The sequence below is a fragment of the Paramormyrops kingsleyae genome, chromosome 3 (assembly GCF_048594095.1).
Source record: "Paramormyrops kingsleyae isolate MSU_618 chromosome 3, PKINGS_0.4, whole genome shotgun sequence".
In the NCBI taxonomy this organism is placed as follows: Eukaryota; Metazoa; Chordata; class Actinopteri; order Osteoglossiformes; family Mormyridae; genus Paramormyrops; species Paramormyrops kingsleyae.
The window spans coordinates 27,057,081-27,081,281 of NC_132799.1; the positions used below are offsets into that span (position 1 = coordinate 27,057,081).

The following is a 24,201-nucleotide window of genomic DNA, read 5'->3' on the forward strand; positions in this document are numbered from 1 at the left end:
TCGATAGCCCTAACCCTAACCCCAAAAAACCCCTAAAACCTAACCCTAATCCCAAAACTGTGGAACTGCACATGCGCAGGAAGGCTCGATAGTACGTCTTGATAGGTACCATTGGTCAACAGAACACCGGCTCGGTTCCTGTATGTCAGTGGAAAAGTTCTATAAGTAGGAGGGAGAGGCAGGTGGGAGCTCATGCATGGGGGGGGGGGGTCCCGGAACGTCAGCACTCCAAATTCATATACGAGTGTGAAGCTATAGTGACAGCACCGACAGTTCAGTTCATCCAAAGTCACGCAGCTCTACACCTCACACTCAGTGCTTGAAGTGGGCCGGAACGCAGCGGAACGCAGTTCCGGAACTTCTGTATTTTCGTCTTTTGGGTTCCGCTACTTATTTCTGCGTTCCGGTACTTACTGAAACTGATCCGACGCAGCGACAGTGGCCCGACAATAGACAATATCACAAGACCGATAAAAGACTACATTACCCATGAGCCACGACAGTGCCGTATCATATGCATCCACTGAGTCCCAACCAATCGCATCAGCTTTAGCCCTAGTCTTGTTAGGCCTACAAGTATCACACTGGTCTGGTTCATGTTGTTTTAATGGTTTTTCAGTATTCCATTTGTGAATTAGAAAAAAGTAGCCTATGCCTATAGGTTATTGCTTGGAAGAATGATTAAATTAAAATAGTTTTTGAACCAACACATCCTAAAGACTTGATTTTTTTTCCACCGCACAAATGTCAAATGTCGGAAAATTAGAGTTCCTGCACTTATTTTTTCCCACTTCAAGCACTGCTCACACTATATGTCTATCTAGGAGTAAGCGGACACTTAGAGCTAGAGCTAGAACTAGAGTCCCTATAAGCTAGAGTAAACAAGTGTGTTTTTAGCACATTTGCCGGAAGACCATTCCAGAGCTGCAGAGCACTGTAAGACAACGCTCTGCAGTCTGCTGTAGTTCTTTCTACTCTAGGTACTAATAGATATCCTGTTGCTTGGGTTGTAGCATCTCTAAAATATTCTGGTGCAAGACCATTCAGTGCTTTATAAATTAATAGCATTATCTAAGATTGTCCAGTGTCAGTGTGTCATGCCCACACGGGCGGGACCAAGCACCTGCAGACAATTGTCGGCTAATCTTAATCACTTCTTAAGCTGGCGAGACCAGAGGCTCGGTGCCAAGTATTGTTGCCATTATTCTAATGTACCTTACTAAGCAATTCTGTCTTTTGTTCTCCCCGATTGCCCTACTTGCTGTGTCCTGCCCTGCCTGTCATGCCTGCCCCATCGACCTGCCTTCTCCTGCCTACCCTGTCTGCTTGCTCCGTCCTGCCCTGCTACCCCATCCGCTTCGTTCCTCCCTTCCCATCGTCGTCCTGTTCCATCTCTCCACGTAGGACTGACTTTCCCAGACACCAACTCCTTGTCTGCCCCCCGACTACGATTTTGGATTTACCCTTTGGCTGTGTTCCTTTCAGGATTACTTATTAAACCAGTTCACTACCGCATTACGGGGTCTGCCTCCTCTGTCATTGCTGGTCATAACACTGTGTGTCATGTCATGTCTGTGTGTGTACCACGTACAGGACTCACAGAATGTCATGGGACGCTTGCATAATTTTGTCATAACGTTGCTAATTTATTGGTTGCATAACAAAAATCAATTGACCAGCAATGCTTGACATATTTGCACATATTTTCCACGCAGGAACTTTCTTTTTGTGTCATAATTTTTTGTTTGTTTGACTGACTCATTCAATTCTGACCTTGCCATTGTGCTATTAATCACAATTGTCATCACTGACTAATCGATATCTCTGACCTAATCTAAAGACAAATGTTTCATGTTTTATGTTATTGCAAAGCACCCAATGAGTAAATGTCAATGAACTTCTTAACTTTCAGAACTATAATTTGGGTTTCAGTTTATTACTACCTGAAATTAATGTTTTATTTTGATAGATATTTTAAATCATTTGATAGATATTTCATTCATTTAAACAAATGAATGAAATGATTTTTGTTATAAAACCAGTACATTTGCAATATTGTTACTGAATTTCGTAAGCACCCAAAGACTTTCTGTGAGCACTGTAACAAACGAAGACGTGATATATTTTATTCAGCAAATGAGAAGCATGAGTTTCCCCAAAGCTGCAGGCAAACTTCACAGCGCGTGGGGTAACCGGCTGGAACCGGACATGGGCATATCGGAACTATGGAACTTAGTTGAAGGTTATCCAAGTAAACATTACACCACCTGCTGATGCCAACAATGCTGCCCGAACCTCTCTGTTGTTTCTCTGTATTTAATGTATTCAAATTGCCCTCCAAGCACTTTCTGGAACTATCTGAAGTCTACATGTACTACGTGACGATCAAGCATTTTGAACTTCCATTGGCGCGACTCTTTCGACATGGGTCTGGGTACCTACCCGTACGTGGCGGTCAACTCAAAATGCGCCATTCTGGATGGACACTGACTTAGCAAGCCAATTTAACTTCGGATAGTGTACGCTGGCTTCCTAGTGCTGGATTTGCTTACAAGAAGATTCCTATAACCGGGTGACAGTTGATCTTGTTTTTATTATCGTCATTATTTTTTTCCTTATATTTTTTTACAAGATACATTTTAAAGTAAAAAGTGCATACATTTTTTTAGATGTTTTGGGAAAAATGAGTGTGCGTACAAATGTGGTTTTACATTCAGATCTAATGGAGAGGATTGTTGTGCTGTTTAACAAACGGCCATGAGCTTGCTTGCTCTCTCTCTCTCTCACACACACACACACACACACACACACAGAGAAAATTTAACACTCAGTATTATCTTCTAGTATTCCTAGACGTTAAAACATTTAGAACCAACTTCAGCCCAGACTACAAAAAAGCTTTTAATTAAAAAAGGGGTTTTTAGAACAAAAATGCTTCAATGGACAATGACAAAAAGTGGAAAATGGACAATAACGAAAAAAAAAATTGAACTTAACGTAATACTCACAATTGGATGCTATGGAGATACAGCAGAAGAGCAGGGATAAAATAAAACACTATGTACATCAATGTATTTCCATTCATGCGTGTATGCTATAAATTATATTAAATAATACAATAATTACAGTATTTAGAAACATTTACATGTCGATTCCTCACATAGCTGTCATCAGATGGCCTGTGTTCTGTTCAGCTGCAGCATCTGTCCTATTATCAGAATTATTATACGTCACAACCACATCTGGAAACCCTGTGCGTAAAATGACCCGCATTTCCACATATTTGAAACAGGATTTCTTATGATAGCATGTATGTTGGTTATACAATAACATATACATGTAGTTCCAGCTTGGGGGGGGGGGGGACCCAACCAACTACACAATTAAAAATGATTATTAAAAGCAGCAGACCCAGTGATTGACATGATGATAATCCAGTCACTTGTTGCTGTGATTTCCCAGCTTGTGTGTCTTTTTATTAAGAAGCACTAACTCAGTGGAAATCACATCTTATAAAATGTGCTGTCATAACTTACCCATAATTCCTCACAGCTTCTTGGCAGACCAGTTGGCTGTTCGTAAGCTTCATCCCTACGTACTCTAGTATTATTTTTATCTTAATAAAAAAATCTTTAAAAATGGACATAATATTTAGATGCTGGCATTGCAGGACATGATTAGAGGCATCCTTATACTTTTTCTGAAAAAATCATCCCCTATCACACGTCGTTGTGGAACATGCTCCGGTCGATAAAGGGGACTGTAAGGCAGAGGAGCATACCACACATGGGGTGACGGGGGGGGAAGAATCTCATCCAGTGTCTCATCATTGACTCTCCAAATCCTGTGGGAGGGGGGTCACGTGCCGTTAAAACAGGCAGTGAGCACCCACACACACACACACACCCACACACACACACACACACACACACACACACACACGCACGCCTGTCCTCTTCAGGAACCTGTGATCTGCATATCCCAGCTTCCAGCTGCAGCACCAAAGCTATGAGTGGATGCAAATGTCTCAGTCAGACAGGCACTGTAGTGGAGAAGCACCAGCCTCAGGTGGGGCCAAGAGTCCTCAGACACCACCACCCCACGACCACCACCCCACGACCACCGCCCCATTGTGCCGAAGGGGAGGATACTTCCTGTGGTCCACCATCTCTAGTGTCAAATGAATGAGTTTGTTTCCAGGGCAACAGTATGACAGCATTGCTGAACGCAGACAGGGGTGGTGGGAGGAAGGGATGTGGGTTTTGTTGGGGGGGGGGGGGCATCCCTCCATGCATTTGGAAGGAGGTTGTAGGAAAGACGGGATCCAGCTGCCATCCGGCTGTCCTTGGAGGGGTCGTGGCTCTCAGACTCCATCTCCGCCCCCCTCATGGACGCTATCGGCCACGCTTCCGTTACTGGGCGGGGGCGCCTGCTCTGGTTCCCCCCCCGTCACGGCCACGCGGATCACTCTCAGCCAGCGCTGCTTCAGCTCGTCTGTCTCGGCGGCGAAGCTGTGGATGGACTTGGACTGGGTCAGTCGAAAGCTGATGGGGGGGTCCGGTGGACGGGGCGAGTCCTCCACCGTGTAGCCGAGTAGAGGGACGGTGGACTGTGCCTTCACGTCCTGTGTGAGGAGGGAGGGGGCAGTCCCAGGATTAGCGCAATAAAATAAAGACTAAAGCACATCAGCATGTGTAATATGTCAGTGACACCGCGGGACATGTGTGTGCTCACCTGCGGTGCCCTGTACAAGTAGAGCACCAGCGCCTCCTTCTGGGGAATGACACACCACATCTTCTGCCAGGGCTTGGACTTCTCGCTGTACTGCAGGAAGCCACACATGATGCTGCTCCCTGAGAACTGGGCTGCCTCGATCTGGTGAGTGTAGGGGATCACGCCATTAGAAGGGCTACCAGTGGATGCCCCGCCCACAGAGATCACATGCCCAAATCTGGCTCGCCTGATTGGCAACCCTAAAATTTACACCATTTAGACCATTATTAGGGCGTTTCAGTGCATTTGGTGTTGATCTCTTGCAGGGTGGCCTCTCTGACCTCCAGGATGCCCTTCTTCTTGGCCTCCGTCTGCTCCCCACCGTCTAGGTGCCCCAAAAGGATGCGGTAGCAGTCCTTGCAGACTTTGTTGACCTTGCTCCCATCGTACTCCAGAGGGGCCTTATAGTCTGAGCACTTCCAGCAGACGACCTGGAAAGGAAATCAACCGGAGTCCCAATGAGACCCTTTCACAGTCACGTCAGCCAATCAGATGCAGGCCAAACCCCTCCCCAAGGCGTTTCACTCACAAAGCCGCAGGCCCTGCAGTGATGTCGCCGGCGCGTCAGCGCGTTGAACGCCTCCCTGCACTTCATGCACATGGTCACCTCGTTGTCACGGATCCAGCGGGGGGCACGCTTGCCCAACTCCGCCGCCTGACACACAAAACGTAGGAGCGCACGCACACGCACAGGTGAGTGAAAAGCATGCGTGCAAAAGATTAATCAAATAAATATATAAAACGTTAACACTGGCACGACGATGGAACCCGACTCACCGACACCTCATCCGTGTCTTTGGAGGCTGACTTGAACGTTTCGTTCTTTTGGTGGAAGATGTCAATGGTCTCTCTGAAAGCCTGAAAGAAAAATCCACGTAGGAAAACTGAGCCGCCACTTCCTGATAAATCATCTGAAATCTGAGCTATTAAACCAGACTGGCATGAAGAAACATGAACTGAAGGCATAACATTAAATGTTTACCTGTAACCAGTCCTGTCTGTCCTGCTCAGAGCTAAACACAAATTAGAAGATACATTAATGTGGGCTTTACTGAATAATCGCCAAGCAACTTCCTACACGACAAGCAGCCATCAACTTACCTGGCTTGGAGTTCTAAGGTCCTCTCTTTGCCGGACACCTGGAAGGTGTGGGGGTAATCCTCGTTAAACGTCTCCTTCACATCCATGCCGTCAATGCCGATCCGCGTGCGGACGGTGTACTTCTGTCCCATCAGGCTGAATTTCGGCACACAGTAGAGCAGCATGTTGTTGAACTGGAACGCAAAAACCATGGTGCTTAGAGACCGCTGCAGCAAAATTATATATATATTCACTTTAAAGCATAATACTCAATGGCTCTTACCAGAAAAAGGTACCTCTCCATAGCTGAGGTATTCCTGGCAGCCAGCTTGAGGATGTGACCTTCCTTAATGAACTCGTTGGTGGCGTTGACGATGTCTTCCTCCTCTCCCAGCATCACATAAATCTCTAGAAGCTTCTTCAGGTTGTCCTACAAGACGACCGTAAATGACAGCAGTGATTTATTACACTGTATCAGTGTTTCCCAGTCGGGTCCTCGGGGACCCGCAGACAGTCCACGTTTTTGCTCCCTCCCAGCTCGCTGCCAGACAGTCCACGTTTTTGCTTCCTCCCAGCTCGCTGCCAGACAATCCACGTTTTTGCTCCCTCCCAGCTCCCTGCCAGACAGTCCACGTTTTTGCTCCCTCCCAGCTTCCTGTCAGACAGTCCACCTTTTTGCTCCCTCCCAGCTCGCTGCCAGACAGTCCACGTTTTTGCTCCCTCCCAGCTCCCTGCCAGACAGTCCACGTTTTTGCTCCCTCCCAGCTTCCTGTCAGACAGTCCACCTTTTTGCTCCCTCCCAGCTCGCTGCCAGACAGTCCACGTTTTTGCTCCCTCCCAGCTCCCTGCCAGACAGTCCACGTTTTTGCTCCCTCCCAGCTTCCTGTCAGACAGTCCACCTTTTTGCTCCCTCCCAGCTCGCTGCCAGACAGTCCACGTTTTTCCTCCCTCTTACCGCCCAACACACCCGTGAAAATAATGTCTTCAGGTACAAATGTACATGCCTGACGTGTAGTAACTGTGGTGTAAGGAGGTTCTTAAAAAATGCATGGCTGGTCATGCATTAACCCTTATTTAACTTACTGTCCTATCAGAATCTTATAAAAAAAAAAACATGCAGACAGGAAACTCCACACAGGATGAAACATGGAGACAGGAAACTCCCCAAGGAGCGTTCGCTGAGGCCCAAGTCCATGCTGGAGGTACTCACGGATTTGCGGATGGCCGTGTTGGAGTGCGTGGCTGCCGTGGCGATGATCTCTAAAGACTCTAAGGGACAGGAGAAAGCCTGGTGAGATCATCCGTCGCTCGTATGATGGGTGTGTTCAGTACGGGGCTCCATTTGTGCCAAAAATATGTCAACAATGTGCACTGTCCATGTCGACTGCCCATGTAACAGAACACAGCTGTGTCTGTTCAACCGTGAACCAAACTTCAGCTGTGACAAAACTAGTCTGACAACGAGATTGTATATGTTGATTGTTCGCCTGACAAAACATGTCTGTCAATTCAACTTTAAGCTGTACTTCTGCAGTCTTTGCACAACAAGCATAACGACGCAGTCAAACGACAAGGACGACACATCTTGATGACATGTTGACATATTTGGTCGACATGCAGTACGACAGTCAAACTGCAGGAATGCCAAGATGACAGATGAAGCTGAATTGTCACAGACGAATGTTTTGTCACAGCTGAAGCAGTTCAAAGTCGAATAGACAGACACTGCCCCCTGGTGGACGCAAATTTTAATCCTCCAGATTGACATTAACTATGCGTGCAAGAAAATGCAGCAATAGCGCGCTAGCATGCACATTGCAAGTGTCAAGTATAATCATACCCTAAGGTGCAGTGGGCATATGTGAGCCCTGCACTGCTAGACAGTGTTTATGTAGCGTTTATGAGATATTATAAAGGTTGGATAGGAGGCTTCGCAGAGCATGAGCGTGTGATTGTTTGGAGTGCCACTGATGGTGTTGAGGCTGGAGGTGATGTGCGGGTGAGTTGCGCCCCCTGCTGGCCGGCTGACTCACTCTCAGCGTCGCAGCGGTCGGATGCGTCCGGTGGGAGCTTCTTCAGGTAGTCCTTGAGCAGAAGCTCATACCTTGGGACCCTCTGCACAGGCTCCAGCATGTGGTGCTGCAGGGTGAGGTTGCCACACACCTCCTGGCTCTGAAAACAGCACAGGGTCACGCCGGGCTGGTAGCACCATTAGTGCACGGCTACACTGTGGCTCCCACCAGTCAGGGCCGGATCGGGCCACACCAAACTACGCCCCAGAGGACTAATTAATGACAAGACCCCAGTTTGACATGCGGGGCCACCCAACCCTTTTTGGGGCCCAAAGCAAAATTTAATTAGCCTAATTGTCATTTGTAATGTTTCTTCCCGTTTTGACAGGCTGATCAGATGGAGGCGCCCCCTGGTGGTCGCTGGACCCTAAGCAGCCACATAATTCACTTATGATATGCCAAATAAACTTACAATATATCTCTATTAACTGCTTAAGTTTACAAATAAATTATATGAATTAAAAATCTGTGTCTAAAACACATTAAGATAAAACATTATTAATTTGGCCAGCGTCATAGATGAGAAGAATGCCGGCAGGTATCATATCTGATAGGGGTGTGTAGTGCCCCCTGCAGGCAGCACAGAGGTTTGACATTAGTACCTGGATCTCCTGGATGATAGCCTTGAATGGGGACGACTTCTCCGTCCACATCTTGATAAGCTCCATGGCTTTGTCGAAGTTCTTCACATACTCCGTGTACATCTTCAGGAACGGGGTCAGCTTCTGGAGGATGTCCCCGATCCGAGGTGTGGTGGACCTGGGGGAGGGACATGGATGTTCACAAGGGCCGTGGTCAAGGAAACTTCTAGAATGTGATCGGTCACTTCATCTCACCACTCGCTCATGCGCTTCTCCAGGGCTGGAAGCAAGAACTGGCTGTGGAAGAGATGGATGGAGGAGATGTTGGAGAAGATGTGCTTAACCACATCCACTGGGAATGAACCCTTTTCTGCCTCCTCCATCAGTTTGTGGGAGAACTCCTGCACAAGCGGAAAAAGGCCACATCATTAGGCCACCAGAAGCTCCACTGAAATGTATGTGCAAACACACACACACACACACACACACACACACACATGTAGGGTAAACATATCCTTATGGGGACCGTTCATTTCAATAGGAAAAATGCTAACGCTAACTATGACAACCTTAACCCCTACCCTGCTAACGCTAACTATGACAACCTTAACCCCTACCCTGCCCTAACCATAACAATAAGTAACCAAACAAAATACAAGAGTTTTTGCATTTTTAGTTTTTTCATAGCAGTCACCGATTTTTATAAAATAGAGTTTTCCCTTATGGGGACCAGGAAACCGGTCCCCATAGGGGGAAAAAAACAGATATTTATCACGTTATGGGGACATTGTGTCCCCATAAGGATAGGTAAACCCGCTCGCACACATACACACACACACACACACACACACACACACGTACACATACAGGCTTATCATTAATTTCAATGTGATTAATGATTTCTCAACAAAGATAACGTTGTTTTAAAAATCAAACAGCATAGCCCAAACACATACAAATGCACAAATATGCATGCAAATGAACGTAGACACACAAAGCCACACGCAAATGCATGCAGACGCACTCAGACACACGCAGATGCACACAGACACACGCAGATTCACAAAGACAAACGCCGATGCAAACAGACACATGCAGATGGACGCAGACGCACAAGTGATACAGATTACAGATCCAGGCAGTAACTGCTCACACTGCAGTCTGACTGACCTGGTCCAGCAGGTTAAGCCGTGTGACGTATGCCTTCTCCGTCTGCAGCAGCTCATTGGCTATGTTGTACAGCTTCTGCGCATTGGTCTCCTTGGTGGGGTGTCGGGGGGTGGGGGGGGGGGTAACCACATGGCAGTGTCAGTCTCGTTACTCAGTAAATAATCTACAGCTGTCCCTGTTCATGCGCATCCTACCAACACCATGAGCCTCCTACACAGGGGTGTCGCTAAGGGGGAGTGGGGGTCCCAATATGATTTGCTTTCATGGGGCCCAAAATCTCTAGTGGCACCCCCGCTCCTCCTTCGGGGCTTGATATTAGTCGCAGTGTTTTCCTGCCCCCCCCCTTCCTGTGGTCCCTGTGACTCGGCTCGGTCCGAGGGCACGTTCAGAGCAGGGAAACCTCTGCATTCCTGGAAACTCACCGGCTGTTCGTGTAGCCTGGCAATGTCACCGCAGCCACACACACGCAGACCATTTCCTCTTTTGCTCTCTCGTTTCCTGAAGCCCGAGTCCCATCCACACTAGGAAGCCGGTTCCCTGCCTAAACCAGTGCCCAGGACACTGGGCAAGCTTTAGCTAACCCTCTCATGCAACGGGGTCGGGGGAGGGGCGAACACGTGCGGCTATCGATCAACACACACCTAGCAGACCTTCCCGGTCACACAGCCGTGGCCGGCACAGGATGTCTGCTTGCCTAAACACCGTGTGAAACCCTGAATGGGGACATCGGGTGTAAATGAAGAAGTTATAGTGAAAGATTGCGGAACCAGGCGAAAATGCCAACGGGAACGAGGAGAGCAGCTTACTGCATGTGAGGTCCACAACAAAAGTGCCATTGGGTATCTCCTACAATTGCCTGTGCAAAACTGACGTCAATCATCTTCAGGTCAGTGGTCCCTAACCCCCTTACCTGTGGTGACTCCTTCCTGGGCTCCTTCAGACTGGCTCCCCCGTGATGCTCTTCTCCCTCTGTCCTCTCCGTCACGCCTTGCCCTGACAGTACATCCCCGTTGAGCATCTTGTCTGTGCCGGTGTCCGTCTCCTCCGTCCCGTCGACGGGCGACGTCTTTCCGGCAACCCTGTCCATCTGGATCAGTGTCCCGTTGGCCGGTTGCATCTCTCCATCGCGCCCAAGGTTCTGGGCCACCGAGTCGCCCTGCCGGGACTCCTGTGCTCTCTGCGCGGTCCTGTGGGCCGGGCTGCTTCGGGGAGCCCTGCTCTTCAGCAGGGAGGCATCCTTCAGCTCGGTGTGGCTGCGGGGCAAACAGAAGGGTCCAATGGGTACACGGCGGTACCGAAGGACCCCGAGATCGCTTACATGGTAGAGGAATGCAGCGGCGTGATGGCTCAGGCTGATTTCCTGTGCTCTGTGAGCAGGTCTGTGTTTGGGGAGGAAGTGTGTGTGCGTGTGTGTGTGTGTCTGTGTGTATGTGCATGCGTGAGTCTATGTCTGTGTGTCTGTGTGCGTTGTTGTACTATTACATTGTGGGACCAGATTTCCCCACCGTGTGATAAAAACTTTTTACCTTCTGGCAACGTGATTTTGGTCCCCACAAGGATAACCTCAGTTTTATAAAAATCTGAGACTGCAATGAAAAACCTAAAATGCCTAAAGTCTTGTGTTTTGTTTGGTTACTTATGGTTAAAGTTGGGGCTGGGAAAGGTTTAAGGTTCTCATTGCTGGGATTAGGGTTATGCCCATAGATATGAATGGAGAGTCCCCACAAAGATATGAATACACATGTGTCTGTACTTAATGAATATGGAAGGGAAGGTGGCAACTGATGGAGCAGATAAACACTGGAGGGTGTCTGTGGCACAGGAACAAGAAAAAAACTACCTACGCGGCCCCCCGGTGTGGGGGCTGAATGGAATATGTTTTTTTTTCCCCCGGAAGGCAAAGTACGCTGCCCTTTAAGACACTAATTCTGCACAAACAGGAAAGGCAAGTTACACACGCGCTGCGATCACATGACACGGTGCCCCATCTGTAATGCGCCTCTGCTCGCAAGTCACACGAAGGACATCAGACAAGTCACATTCAGACTGCTATGTGACGTCTCTGTGCTACAATTTTCACACGTTTATCGATGGATTACTCATTGTGGCTGAGTTTGAGGAAATCTATTAAAAAAGTTAATAAAAGCCTGTTTGCAGGATGTAGATCTAGAGGAAGCGGGGGGGTGGGGGGGGGGGGACAGTTAACAAAAATCTGCTTTATTCCAACATATTTGCTGTATACATCAGGAGAGCCATAACCCTAATTTAGAGAAAACAACCAGAGGATTGTGCTGCATGTTTCTTACATTCAGAAGCAGAACCTCATATTAGAATCCACCTGTCCAACGTTTTACAGGACAGAATTTTCCATTGTGCAAAGAAATGTCCAGAAATATGTGTGACTGCTTAGAATTTTGCATCAGCTGGTTCGTTATTCCGGGATTTACAAACGCTGACAAAGCTATGGTGGCTCTTGCCTTATCATCCACGGTGACTAACGCTCTCTGCACATTAGCCCCGATCCTCTCCTGTCCCACAATGCCGAGCGGAATTACAGCCCGTCATTGTGTTGGATGTGAAGAGACTTGTGATTATCACCACCACGAATAATCAAGCTCATCATTTCTAAAGACCGGTTTCCAATTGCTGCGCCAAAAGAGCAGATGACCCCATGCTAAATGAGAGCAGCGGAATTTGAGGCTTTAAAGCAGGGGTGGGGGACCAGTTCCATAGAGAGCTGCTGTGGATGCGGGTTTTTGCGATGACCTCTCAATCAGCCAATAATAAAGCAGTAGTTCTCCAGTCCTGGGGACCCACTGTGATTGGTTGATTGAGAGGCCATCCCAAAAACCCACACCGGTCCTCCATGGAACAATTTTCCCACCCCTGCTTCAAAAGGACACGATTGTTTCACTTTACTCCAGAACCAGGGCTCGGGTCTCTCAGTGGCGGTTCTGCCTCCCAGGCCCGATAGCCGGCCGAGGCCCGTACCTGTTCTCTTCGAATTGGCTGATGAGGTTCGACACCTTTGAGGGCTTCTCCCGGACCCTGCCTGCAGCCGGCCGTCCCACCCCCTCCTCCATCCTGGGTCCGAGGGAGTTCACCTGAGCCAGGGGTGAGCGTGACTCTGTCGCGGGGCTCTGGAGGTGCGGCGGCTTAGGGGGCACTGCGGTGGGGGGATTGGGGCAGATGATCCAAGCCATCTGTAGTGACAACTACACTACACTGACCAAATGCAAACACTTCAACAACATTACAGCATCATAGACCCACAGGGTCAGCTTCCTGCTCTACTTGTATATTTTCCACTAACTCAGGGATCTGGTATGGGGGCTTTAATTACCCACCCCCCCGCCAAAACTGATCATGGTATCTTCACTGTGATGTTGTTAATCTCAACTTGCAAGCCAAACAACACCTTCATCCTTGAGACACTAACTATTTGAACTAGAACAACAATGATACACATTACCTTACCCAGTGCCCACGGGCTGCTTTGTGGGTTCCTCTGAGGTAAAATCAGGTAGGTGTTTCAGAGCAAAACCACGTAGTGTGGCATCTGAACCTTCATTTCACAAACAGCTACTGTAAAATGTACTCAGATGGCGGCATGTAACTGTATGGGCTGACCAGCAGGTGGCAGCAGAGGCTATGCGCTACTGAGGTCCCACAGTGACGTCACTGGGCATACAGTCACATACCTGGTGGCTTGTGAGGCAGATGCGGCCGAAATGCTGAGCTTTTCCCATTTACACTGCGGTGACTCTTATAGGTCCCATGTGCCTGGAGAGCCGTCCCGCCCGGGGAGGGGTTGCCGTAACTGCTGCCGTGAGCTGCAACAAACCAAGCCGGTCATGGATATGGAGATTTCACCACATATAAGCGAAGTGAGTAAACATACAGTCACACGCCTCTGGTGTGGCTCACGGCTTTATATCAATGGCATCATCTGTGAGCCTCGCCAGTGCTAATGTCGAGTAATGTCAGGTGGCAGCCGGCGTTGATCGGCATTTTGTTTTATTCCAAAGTACTGAAAATGAAAGCGATCGTGTAATTCAGTGTTTCTCAAGCCAGTCCTTCAGGAACCCCAGACAGTCCACATTTTACTCCCTCCCGGCTCCCCGCCAATCAGAAACACCAAATACCTGGAAACAGATGTGCTGACAGCTGGGAGGGTGCAAAAATGTGCACTGTCTACGGGGGACAGGGCTGAGAAACACTGCTGTAATTTATATATTTTAGCACCTAAATCATCAGCATTACTGTACTGGCGCCAAATACACAGGCCACAGCGCAGAAACCTGCTTGCACTGGCATATGACAAAATCCCCTCGGTAGATCACAGTGCCCACCCCCCTCCCCCCTCAAGCGAAAAACAGACCCTCAGATCTCCAGCTAACTTGTGGGCGGCATCCCAGACAGTTTGGAAATTCTGAGATCCTCCGACCGGCACGAAAGCGCACCTGAGGAAGCCAGCTCGGATTCGGAAAAGCGGTAACCATGGCAACAGCCTTTCATCTCCCTAAGCGCCGAGCAAACGGTGGTGTGATAGGGGAGCGGGAATCTGGTTAGAGGCGTGTCATTGGCGTGTCTAGTGTCATTAACATTATACTCGGATTTTCATTACTGGAATTGCATTTTTACTGGAGACCTGGAGATCACAATTACCTAACGGAGTTGTAAATTAAAGCCGTAATCTAGAAATCACGAGAAGAAAAAAAAAACGCAGCCAACACAAAAGTCTTATCTCTTAACGTGTCCCAGCATGTCAGCCTTAAGCTAAAGCATCGCAGGTCCTCCAGACGAAATACATGGATAGCATATCATGCTAATAACGAACGCAGACAAAAAGCAAACACAATCAGTAACAACGCTACGCATGTGGTTCTCCTTCAACGTCCTCCAATCCTCAGATATCCCTCCAAGCCTCCCTGCCCTCTGCCCACAAAGGATCTCCACAGACAGCACCACTACTTTGCTACTGTTGTGAAGTTCTGCTTCATTAAACAGGTCAAGAATTAAGAGATTCGCCTTGAATATCCCTGCGATGGCCTTTGGCCAACACCAAAACATAGATCCCGATGCAACAAACACACGCACACGCACATGCCTGTCACTATTCCATTTATGCTTTGCAGGGCTTGCACCATCTCAGGACAGACAGTGGTGCAGTGTGTGTAAGTGTGGATATGAGTGTTTGACAGTGTTCAGTGCTGTTGTGCCAGTGCTCACACAAGTACCTTAGGTCCACCTGCTCCTGGTTTGGCTACTTGACAACTGACACGTAAAGTATTAAAGTTTCCCTGACTGACGCAGCCCTAAGCAGGCTAGTAAGACACAGAAGACAGCAACAGAGACTCCGTTTGTCAGGTAACAGTCAAACGATCCGCATTGACCCGGATCTGCTGAGCTCACATCAGCCCCTGGCAACGGGGCATTAAAAAGACAAGTGTGGGCAAAGGAGCGAGAAAGAATACCTGAACACAGCCAAACCTCAGAGTGACGCTACTCAACGTACGCTTCCAGAAACACCCAGAAACCAGGATTGTAGCTTCGCCACGAAGCAGGAGAGCAGGAATGTTGAGGCCCCAGGGGGGGGATCCCCGGTGGCCCGTTGCCGTGGAAGCGTGGCGTTGGGAGACTATCGAGCGTCCCGTTCGTTCCCAGAGCCCTCGGTGAGAGTTCTGCGCAAGCCCCGTTTTGGGAAATACTCCCTCTGAATGTTTACGTGTGTGCGTCCACACACACCCCAGGTGTGTGCGTGTGTGTATAAACATCACATGCACGGGAACACAGCAATAACACGAGGAAGGAGGGGGGCCGTGGTGGAAGAGAGGCTACTTCTCACACCATGGACACGAGTGAAGATGTTGTTTGTGCGCCTTGACCTGCCCGATAGACACAAAGACAGGCCAGAAAAACAGAAAGTCAAGCTCAAAGTGAAGCTCCACTCTCCAACGCCCCCTTGTAGCATTTTTGGTTCACCCCGCTGCACCGCACAGTTCACTCCGGGTTATACAAAGCAGCCCAAATTAGATGGGAATATGAACCGATTCCTAAGGGAACGACGCTGAATTGTATCCAGGGACCTGTTACGAAATAAAAACACGGCACGGGACGTTATGTAAGAACACAGCAAAACGCAGAAAGACCAGCCCACAACAACAAAAGACACAGCAGTGAAGTGTTTACTGGATTCCAGACACCGGTCATCCTAACTGCATTTGTGCCATTTCCATAAAACAGGGGTGCTCGCGATATCGCCCAGCAGCGCCGAGCTGCAGGGGCGCAGAGCGAGAAGGAGGAAGCTCGATGCTCGCATTAGTCGACAGCGCTAAGACAGCCCGACCCACCACCCCGCTTGAGCCTCACGCCACAGAACGCTCTGATCCCCCAGAGAGAAAAACGAGATGAAAATGTAGAGAAAAGGGCGGAGTTGCACAACGTTGACAAGCGTGCCTTTGTCAAGTGTGAAAACGTGATACAGAAAACCCGGAGGGAGAGAGCTTCAAGACAAAACGTCCGACTGCGTGGTGTGAGGAGTGTCACCTTGCATCGCGAGCCTTTTCCTGTCGATCCCGATTCCCTCACTCAACAGAGACGCCGCCATGGGGCCAGCAAGATACATGCAAAGGCACGTCTCTCTGGGACATGTCAGAGGTGCCGCTGACCCTCCTGGCAGTGAATGGGGGGAAGGGGGCGGTGAACGAGTGACAAAGGACGAGCTCTGATCATACAGGAACCCGGCAAGGTGCTTTCGGAAACCTCACTCTGCACGGCAACTGCCTGTCTGTGACGAAATCACCCACAAACAAAAACATTCAGTATATTAACAGCTGTCGGAAGCCCTCTCCCCCGACCCCTTTGACCGGGCTGCAGAAATGCACATGTTTGGCAGCTCGTATGCCTGGGGCATTTCCCAAAATACCCCCCCCGAGCGTCTGTCACTTCAGACCACAGCTGCAGAACCTGTCCAACCTGCCGGGACTCATAGCTACATGGTGGCTGTGCAATCAGAAGAAAAAGTGACAATCACTCTTCAAAAGAAATGTAAACTCCTGAATGTGATGAGGGCCAGCAACCTGCACAGAGAGGACAGCTCCAGTCACATCCTGCGCTGATGCTCACCACGGCAGACAGCAGTGCTCCCCCGACATGTCCAGCGCACTGATCAAGCTGCATCTACCAACTCCCGATGTGAAGAGGGGGCATGAAGATTCTGGGGCAGAGCAAAGGGGGAGAGGGTGTGGCTTGAGGTGGGGGTGCAGAACATGTAAGGAGGTGTGGTCATTGTGATGGAGAGCAGAAATGTGGGTGTGGGAATTCCAGTGCAGAGCAAAGGGGGTGTGGTCATTCTGGTAGCAGAGCAAAGGGGGTGTGGTTTGTCCAGTGGCGAGTGAAGGAGGGGGCGTGGCCATTTTGGCCAAAGGGGGGTCATGTGTGAGACGGAGCACATGTCCTCTCTCTACATTCACTTGTTTATATTATAAGCAGAGGTGGAAAATTCAGGTCCAGAAATTACAAATCCTGACCAAGGTTTTGTTTCAACCAACCAGTTGAGTACTTTGTGATGGTGACTCATTATGCTAAACTGGTTGGTTGAAACAAAACCTTGGTCAGGATTTGTACTTTCTGGACTTCAACTTTCCATCTGCGGTCATAAGCTTTTTTAAACCCTCACTCTAACACCCAGACCCTGTCACCTGACCCAGACCGCAGTTACAGCCCCACTGTCTCCCAAATCCCATTTTAGGGTCCATTTTCCCCCGTGCTGATGCTGGAGATGCCTGTTTTATGGTCATACTGATCCCTGGGTCACCGTCCTGCCTGGGCCAAGTAGCAGATGCTGTAACTGATTGCTTTTGATAAACGGCTGGAGAGGAGCGTCTGTCTGCCGGCCTGCAGACTTCACACGCTCCGCTGAGCGAGAGCCACGCGCCTCTCAAGTCATTAGTCGCTCTGATCAGAGAGCAAGACGGGGGGGCAGGTGCTTGCTGGTCAACTGCTCTTCAGCTTGAAGGAAGATACTAGAACGACCTCATGGCTGAACACCGCTGGGGGCCAATACCATGACATTGTGGGGACCCCCCTCCGCCAAGATGCGCTCCGTATGGGACGCTGGGATAGATGAGCCAGCCTGCTCATTTTCCAGTGATAATTGAAAGATTGCAGGTTCGAATCCCCAAACAGCAATGCACCACTGAGGTACACTGACCAAGGTACCCCCCCCCAGACACTGCTCCCCAGGTGCTGAATTAGCTGCCCCCTGCTATGTCACATTATCACAAATGGGTTAAATGCAGAGAACACATTTCGCTGTTGTGCATACACAACAGGCCGCTAACCACTTTCTATCTCTCAGTTCTTCTCCTTTGGAAATGACTTTCAAGCCCCCAACCACACACACACACACACACACACACACGGCTGCACACGTGCCGCTCCAGATAGAAGACAGACGGTCACACTCCTCACCATTGCACCGAGGCCCGCGAGGAGGATCGCAGGTCACCTCCGTTTGGAGACTCTTAAAAAAGCACCAGGTGCCCGGGCTTGAGAGCCAGTCTAGAAGGTTCCGGTGTGGCCATCCTACCTTTTTTGCTGGTGATCTTAACGCCCACACAGGCCCCCTCCTCCGGCGTCTTCAATGGCCGCCAGGCTGTCTTGTTTTTCTCCTCTGTGGCAGAAGAGGGGGGAAAAAAAAACTTTTACCTCGGACAGCGAGAATGACCCTGGACACGACAGAGGTCCTGGTCCCGTTCGTTGTTCCTCAAATTTGTCCACAATTAAATGGGTTGATTTACAGCCCCCATAATAATTTACAGACGTGTGAAGCCTCTCTGCAGTGCACAGGATGGAGACTGAAGCGGAGTTCAAACCCACCCCCCCCCACCAGCTGCTCAACCCCCACCAAAAAAGCTGGCATGATATTAATGAGGTGTCAGCTTAGGCTTAGCGTTAGGCTTAGCGTTAGGGTTAGGCTTAAGGTTAGGGTTAGGCTTAAGGTTAGGGTTAGGCTTAGGGTTAGAGTTAATAATGCCGTTGTCAAGCTGCAGGTTCATATTTATACACGTATGAAGTTGTCCTGTGTGTCTGTGTACAGAAGGTGTTCCTGGGGAGCTTTTAGACCCCAGGAACTGGGATATCCTGACAGTTTAATGGTATCCTCTCCGTAGCATGTCGGAGATTCTAAAAGGGGAATTTTGCAAAGTGGTTCAGTGGTTTTGCCTTAAGAAGTGAACTCAGGTGCTGCATTCTAATAAGCATACATTCAAAAAAACTGCTTTAGACAATTTTCCCAAAGAGAAGGAAAAGAAAATGTTTGGGGAAAACAGCATCCGTTCAAGGAGGGGAGGGGGGCGCTCCCCCTGGTCTCAGGACTCTCCGCCCAACAGGGCTTCAGCTACTCCTGTGGATGCCCCCCCCCCCCCCACAGGGCTGCTTCAGCGCACAGTCTGCCCACCATAAAAGTCTCAAAGCAAACAGAGACTATAATACATGAAGATCTACACCCCCCCCACATACTTTTCTATAAGCTGCATGCATATCAAATAGCTTCTGTTTTGTTGAGGAGGAACATGAAACACAGGGGTGGGGGGGGGGGCGGTGTTCAATCAACAGGACTGTGACATTTGTGGTTGACAGGGCCAGCGTTTGGCCAGCCATGTGGCAATGCAGACGCACACATGGTTACCTTCAACCGCCCGATACCCCCCCCCCCGCCAGCATCGCAAACGGACCATGCCCGGGGCAGGAACGATCCGGAAAATAAACCAGAAGATTCACCGATCTCAGTACCAAGCCTCTCAGCTCAAAAGTCAGAGCGTGTAGTTTTATACCAGCCCTGGACAGCAGAAGGGTATTAAATGAAATCTGGGCACTCTGTGAAGATTGGGAGGGGGGCAGTTGTCACCAAACCTGCCACACAGGTGACAAAACCAAACCAAGGGTCCGTGGGACACGCATTCACACCCACACACAGACAGCATCAGCCCCCCCCAGAGGCAGAGACACCAGGGACGACCACCAGCCTTATTTGTATTTTCCATAACCATCTATAAATCCATAAAGAGTGCTCGACCCCCCAGGAAGAAATAAAAGCAAAAAATTCCCAGATACTTAGAGACAGACACAGCAAACACAGGTAATTTTTCAGTTATATTCGCACAGAGCGCGAGGTCATCTTGTAACCTTGACAAATCGTTACTTGATAAATAAGTGTGACCTTAGCCCTCGGGATCAAAACAAAAAAGCTTGATACAGAGGCAGCATTGTTAAACAGAGGGAAAAAAGTCAATTTTTTTCCCCAGCAACATCCAAATATTTCCTGAAACCTGATGATAGTCGACATTTTAAGTGGCATCTGAGCTGGACTCATGTCAGAAAAGAACAGGCACACAAACAGAGGCACAGCTGCTGGCGAACGCCGCGGGAGACATGAAGAGCCCGTATCCAAGGCGCCCGCGCCAGCAGCCGGGAGGGACCCCCCCGACCGGGCCGGCACACAAACCTACCGGGATGTACGACCTTCCACAGCGGCCTGATTCTGCCGTGACTGTCCACGAACGAACGGGCCGCCATCGTCGCAGGAGCTTTTGTCGGGACTAGAGCGGGAGAGGCGGCCGGTGAGCTTCCTTCTTCAGCTCGCGATGACGGCGAGCCTGTTTATACAGCGGGAAAGACCGGTTCCCGAAGATGCCTGCTAATCAGGCCACTACCAGCACCGGGCAAGGAGACTCGAGTAAGCAGCAGCCGTCTAACCCAAGGGTACACAGTGCTTTAAAGGCGGTGCTTTGAAAGGATACGGCTCACTGCCACCACCGGGGGTTTGTAAATACTGATTAATGTGTCACCAGAGTGTGTGTGTGTGTGTGTGTGTGTATGTGTGTGGCCAGGGGAGGGGCGGGTCTGTGGTGATGCACTGTGACCACAAACTTCCACACACAGGTGTGTGTGCGCGCGTGTGTGTGTGTGCGTGTGAGAGAGAGAGTCATCTTTATAAGTGACATACCTGACATATTACACATGTTTAACCATAATTTAAACAGTTTCACTTAAACTAACATGGCCTGACTCTGTAGCATACCTGTGAATGTGATTTAAGTCATGGGGACTCAAGGGGTAATGGGGAAGCCTGATTCTCGGCCCCTCCCCGTGGTGTTAGCATGTGTGTGTGGGGGGAGGGAACAGGCCCAATATTAGAGCTACATCATGGAAAAATAATTAAAATTTTTATCCATCTTGGGTGACTATGACAACCTCGTTAAAACAAGTCAGTGTGAACCAGGACAGGATGCGGGCCCCATGAAAAGCTATTTGTGTTTGGCCTTCCAGCTGTGACGGACCCAGCTCCTCCGTTTGTGGAGAGAGAACATGCTCTTCAACTAACGAGGGGTCTCTGCAGCCTACCATGTGGCCCCCTGGTGGAGGTTAATGGTGAAGCGCAACCTGAACATGTCTCAAGCCGAACTCTCCGCAGCTTACAGAGTTTCCTGGCATCAGGGACGATTCGCGAGCAATAGATCAATGAACAGAAAGGGCTTTCCATCCCACAGGATGGAGCTTGTCCTGCTGCCTGTCCCCCCAGCCCCCCCCTTCCATGACAACTTTGAGGGTTACCACAGTGCGGTCCCACTGGAGAATGAAGGCGTGTGCGGGTCCCGTAAAGGCCCGCCAACGACACGAGAGCGAACCCGACAGTACGCAGGAAAAAGGGAGTTCATTCAGTGAGCCCTCAATGGGTCCTTGTGCCCCCCCCACCCCCAAACCCCAACAATCCATTTCTCAGAGAGGCAGCGTGGGTGCACAGCGACTCTGTGGCCCCCTCCTTCTAGGCTTTAGGGCAAGCTGAGGCATGATGGGTAAATCTAAGGAAGGATGTCAACAATGCCACTGGGGGGGGGGGGGGGCGGGTGAGAGACAGAGAGGAGGAGAGAGAAGGAGGCCTTTTCTGGAAATCCATTTTTATGAAAAGCAAATCAACAAGAGAAGCCACTTAATTTTTCTGTGAAAGGAGGAAGAAAGCAAAGCAAAGCAAACAAGGACTAAAATAAGCGGAAGGAATTTCCTGAGAGAGACGGATCTAACTTCACGCAAAAGGCCGAGGCAGCAAGATCAGACAGACATCTGGAATGGCAGCAATGCCAACCATGCAGTGGAGCAAAGCGCAACCCCAGGAGACCGAAAAGGTAGGGGGACTGCAGGCGCAAGTCGGCACGCAGCCCTCAGACGACAGGCGAAAACAAAACAGCATCTGCTGTCGGGTGACATGACAGCCGCAGCTGACAGACGTCTTCGTGACAATGAGACAACGGCATTCCCGACAGCATTCTGGACTGCGAATAGTGTCCGGAATGACACACACGCTGCGGTGCCATCCGTGAGTCACGCTCACTGCACCCCACATCCGTCCGTAACCGCAGTGGTTCCAACAGCACCCAGAATCAAAACACACCAGCTAGAATAACTGAGCTTACAGCACCAACACATAGGGGAAGATGGTGTTGGGGAAGAGGTGCTCCAGCACCGTCCGGGGGGAGCAGAGTGGGCGGGGCTGGGTAGCCATGAGCATCCGGCTGAGAGCAGGCAGCTCACCGCTTACGGTGTTTACACCTGCGGATTCCGCTCCTCAACAGACAGATACAGTCAACATCCACGTCCCAGGCCACCCAAATCAAATCCGGCCCGTCGGTCAGCTGATCCATAAAAGCGCTATGTCTGATTGGACCGGGGAGAGCAGAGGGAATGCGTAGTTAAGGCAGGAGACAAAATGACCGTAAAATGGCTAGTCACAAAAAAGGGTGCTAATCTTCATGAAGGCGAGTGTTTTCCACTCAGTGATGAAGAGACGGGGAACATGACCCGCCCCCCCAACCCCCCCCTCAACCTGCTTTCATTTCTGCCTCCGCACTTCCCTAACTGCGCTGGACGCGAGCCAGTCCAGGTGCCGCAGCCTTGCATTCTGAACACGGCGCACGCGGCGCCGGAATGACGTGTCGACTGTACAGACCACAGCAGGACTGAAGGGACGGACAGAGAAGTTCCCATAGACAGCTGGTGATGGACGCAATTAGTCAGCCCCTTACACCGCAGCGCGTGTGAGGAGCAGGAGGGCTCACGCACACGCACACACACACACACACACACACACACACACACACACAGACCTGCAATCATATCTTTGTGGGGACCGCTCATTCATTTCTATGGGAAAAATGCTAATCCTACCTATGACAACCTTAACCCCCACCCAGCCCTAAATTTTTTGGAAGATTAAGTTTTCCTTTATGGGGACCAGAAAACCAGCCCCCTTAAGGTCGAAAAACAGGTATTCATTACGTTGTAGAAACATTTGGTCGCAAGGTATATACACATACACAAAACCAAAATAACAACACTGCAACGTTTCACCGAAAAATTCCTCCTCCCCCCCACCTCTGCAAGTGTTTTCCAGGTAGTGACGACAGTACACCAGGCCCCCCACCCCAGGTGACAGACACGTCCACCTGGGGAGGTGCCATGTGGATCGGGTCCAGTCCCGCTATGCAGTGAGTGGGGGGGGGGGTTGGGTAAGTGCTCTTTCCATTGTTAATTAGCAACTCAGATGCTCACACACGCCCCCTGAGCTACAGAGTGGCCCCCTGCTGGCTGCTCTCTATAAACACACACACACGCTTTCATCTCTCACCAGCGGCACTCTGCAGTCCATCACCAGGAAGCAGGTGACAGTCACCTCCCCCCCCACCTCTGGGTCCCCACTGACTGACCTGGCGTGAGCCGGTCCCTTATCCGCGTCTAGCACCTCCGTTGGCCACGACGGGACACCGCCGGCTCTCCGCTGCACACATGGGTGAGCGGCTTAGCAGACAGGACACGCTCTCTCCTCCCACTGGCGTGGCGACAGGATCCCAGACGATGGCCAGCTCGCTTACTGCTCACTTGCTCGCACCACGAGTCCGCCTGCTCCGCCCTGCCCCCCCCCAGCCGATCCGTACGTATAATCGCATTCCAGCAGGGCCGAGTCATACGGGTATGGTTAGCCGGGTGCTCCGCGTCTCTGTCCCACTCTGTGTGTGTGTCTCTCTCTCTCTCTATCCTCTTCTGCAGGGAGGAGGGCGATCAGCAGCACAGTCACTGAGGATGGAGATGACGGGGATGGGGGGGGGGTGTTGCTCTTATCGGCCGTTACCGCTGTCGCTAACCACAGTAGCGCGATGCTGAGCATGATACACTGAACGGGGGGGGTGGATAGAGAGAGAGAGAGAGAGAGGGAAATGGGAGGAGAGAGAGAGGGGGATGGGGGAAAGCAGGGGCGGGGCACAGTTAGAGAGCCCCCACCACTCCCCCTCCCCACACACCCCTGCCCCAACACACACACAGCATCCTGTCTGTCCCAGAATACTGACCCGAGGGGGCGGGGGAGGGCATTTAGGGGTCGCCTGACTAGGCGAGGAGTTCAGAGGAAAAAAATAGGGAGGACAAAAGGAGAAGAGGAGAAAGCGAAAGGGGCCCCATTCAGATGCAGA

General features: G+C 50.2%; 1 protein-coding gene across 5 annotated transcripts in view; it reads right to left on the minus strand.

Annotated features, from left to right (window-relative positions):
• Positions 1-2,885: 2,885 nt before the first annotated feature.
• The window catches only part of LOC111857253 (FYVE, RhoGEF and PH domain-containing protein 4-like), a 32,858-nt gene continuing 11,542 nt past the window's right edge, over positions 2,886-24,201 (minus strand). For 2 of the 5 annotated variants that reach the window (XM_023837916.2, XM_023837930.2), the window contains exons 2-18: positions 18,270-18,353; positions 13,378-13,509; positions 12,668-12,842; positions 10,587-10,929; positions 9,677-9,766; positions 8,762-8,907; positions 8,528-8,684; positions 7,887-8,025; positions 7,064-7,122; positions 6,137-6,283; positions 5,875-6,047; positions 5,756-5,786; positions 5,551-5,631; positions 5,303-5,428; positions 5,055-5,204; positions 4,735-4,875; positions 2,886-4,624 (exon numbers count right to left, since the gene is read on the minus strand). In XM_023837916.2, coding sequence (XP_023693684.2) covers positions 4,364-4,624; positions 4,735-4,875; positions 5,055-5,204; positions 5,303-5,428; positions 5,551-5,631; positions 5,756-5,786; positions 5,875-6,047; positions 6,137-6,283; positions 7,064-7,122; positions 7,887-8,025; positions 8,528-8,684; positions 8,762-8,907; positions 9,677-9,766; positions 10,587-10,929; positions 12,668-12,842; positions 13,378-13,509; positions 18,270-18,353 — 2,435 coding nt within the window. In that variant the 3' untranslated portion in view covers positions 2,886-4,363. Of the gene's footprint in view, positions 4,625-4,734; positions 4,876-5,054; positions 5,205-5,302; positions 5,429-5,550; positions 5,632-5,755; positions 5,787-5,874; positions 6,048-6,136; positions 6,284-7,063; positions 7,123-7,886; positions 8,026-8,527; positions 8,685-8,761; positions 8,908-9,676; positions 9,767-10,586; positions 10,930-12,667; positions 12,843-13,377; positions 13,510-15,153; positions 15,394-18,269; positions 18,354-20,190; positions 21,182-23,442; positions 23,845-24,201 lie in introns of those variants that run through there. The other 3 variants (XM_023837940.2, XM_023837924.2, XM_023837949.2) reach the window with 3 other exon arrangements.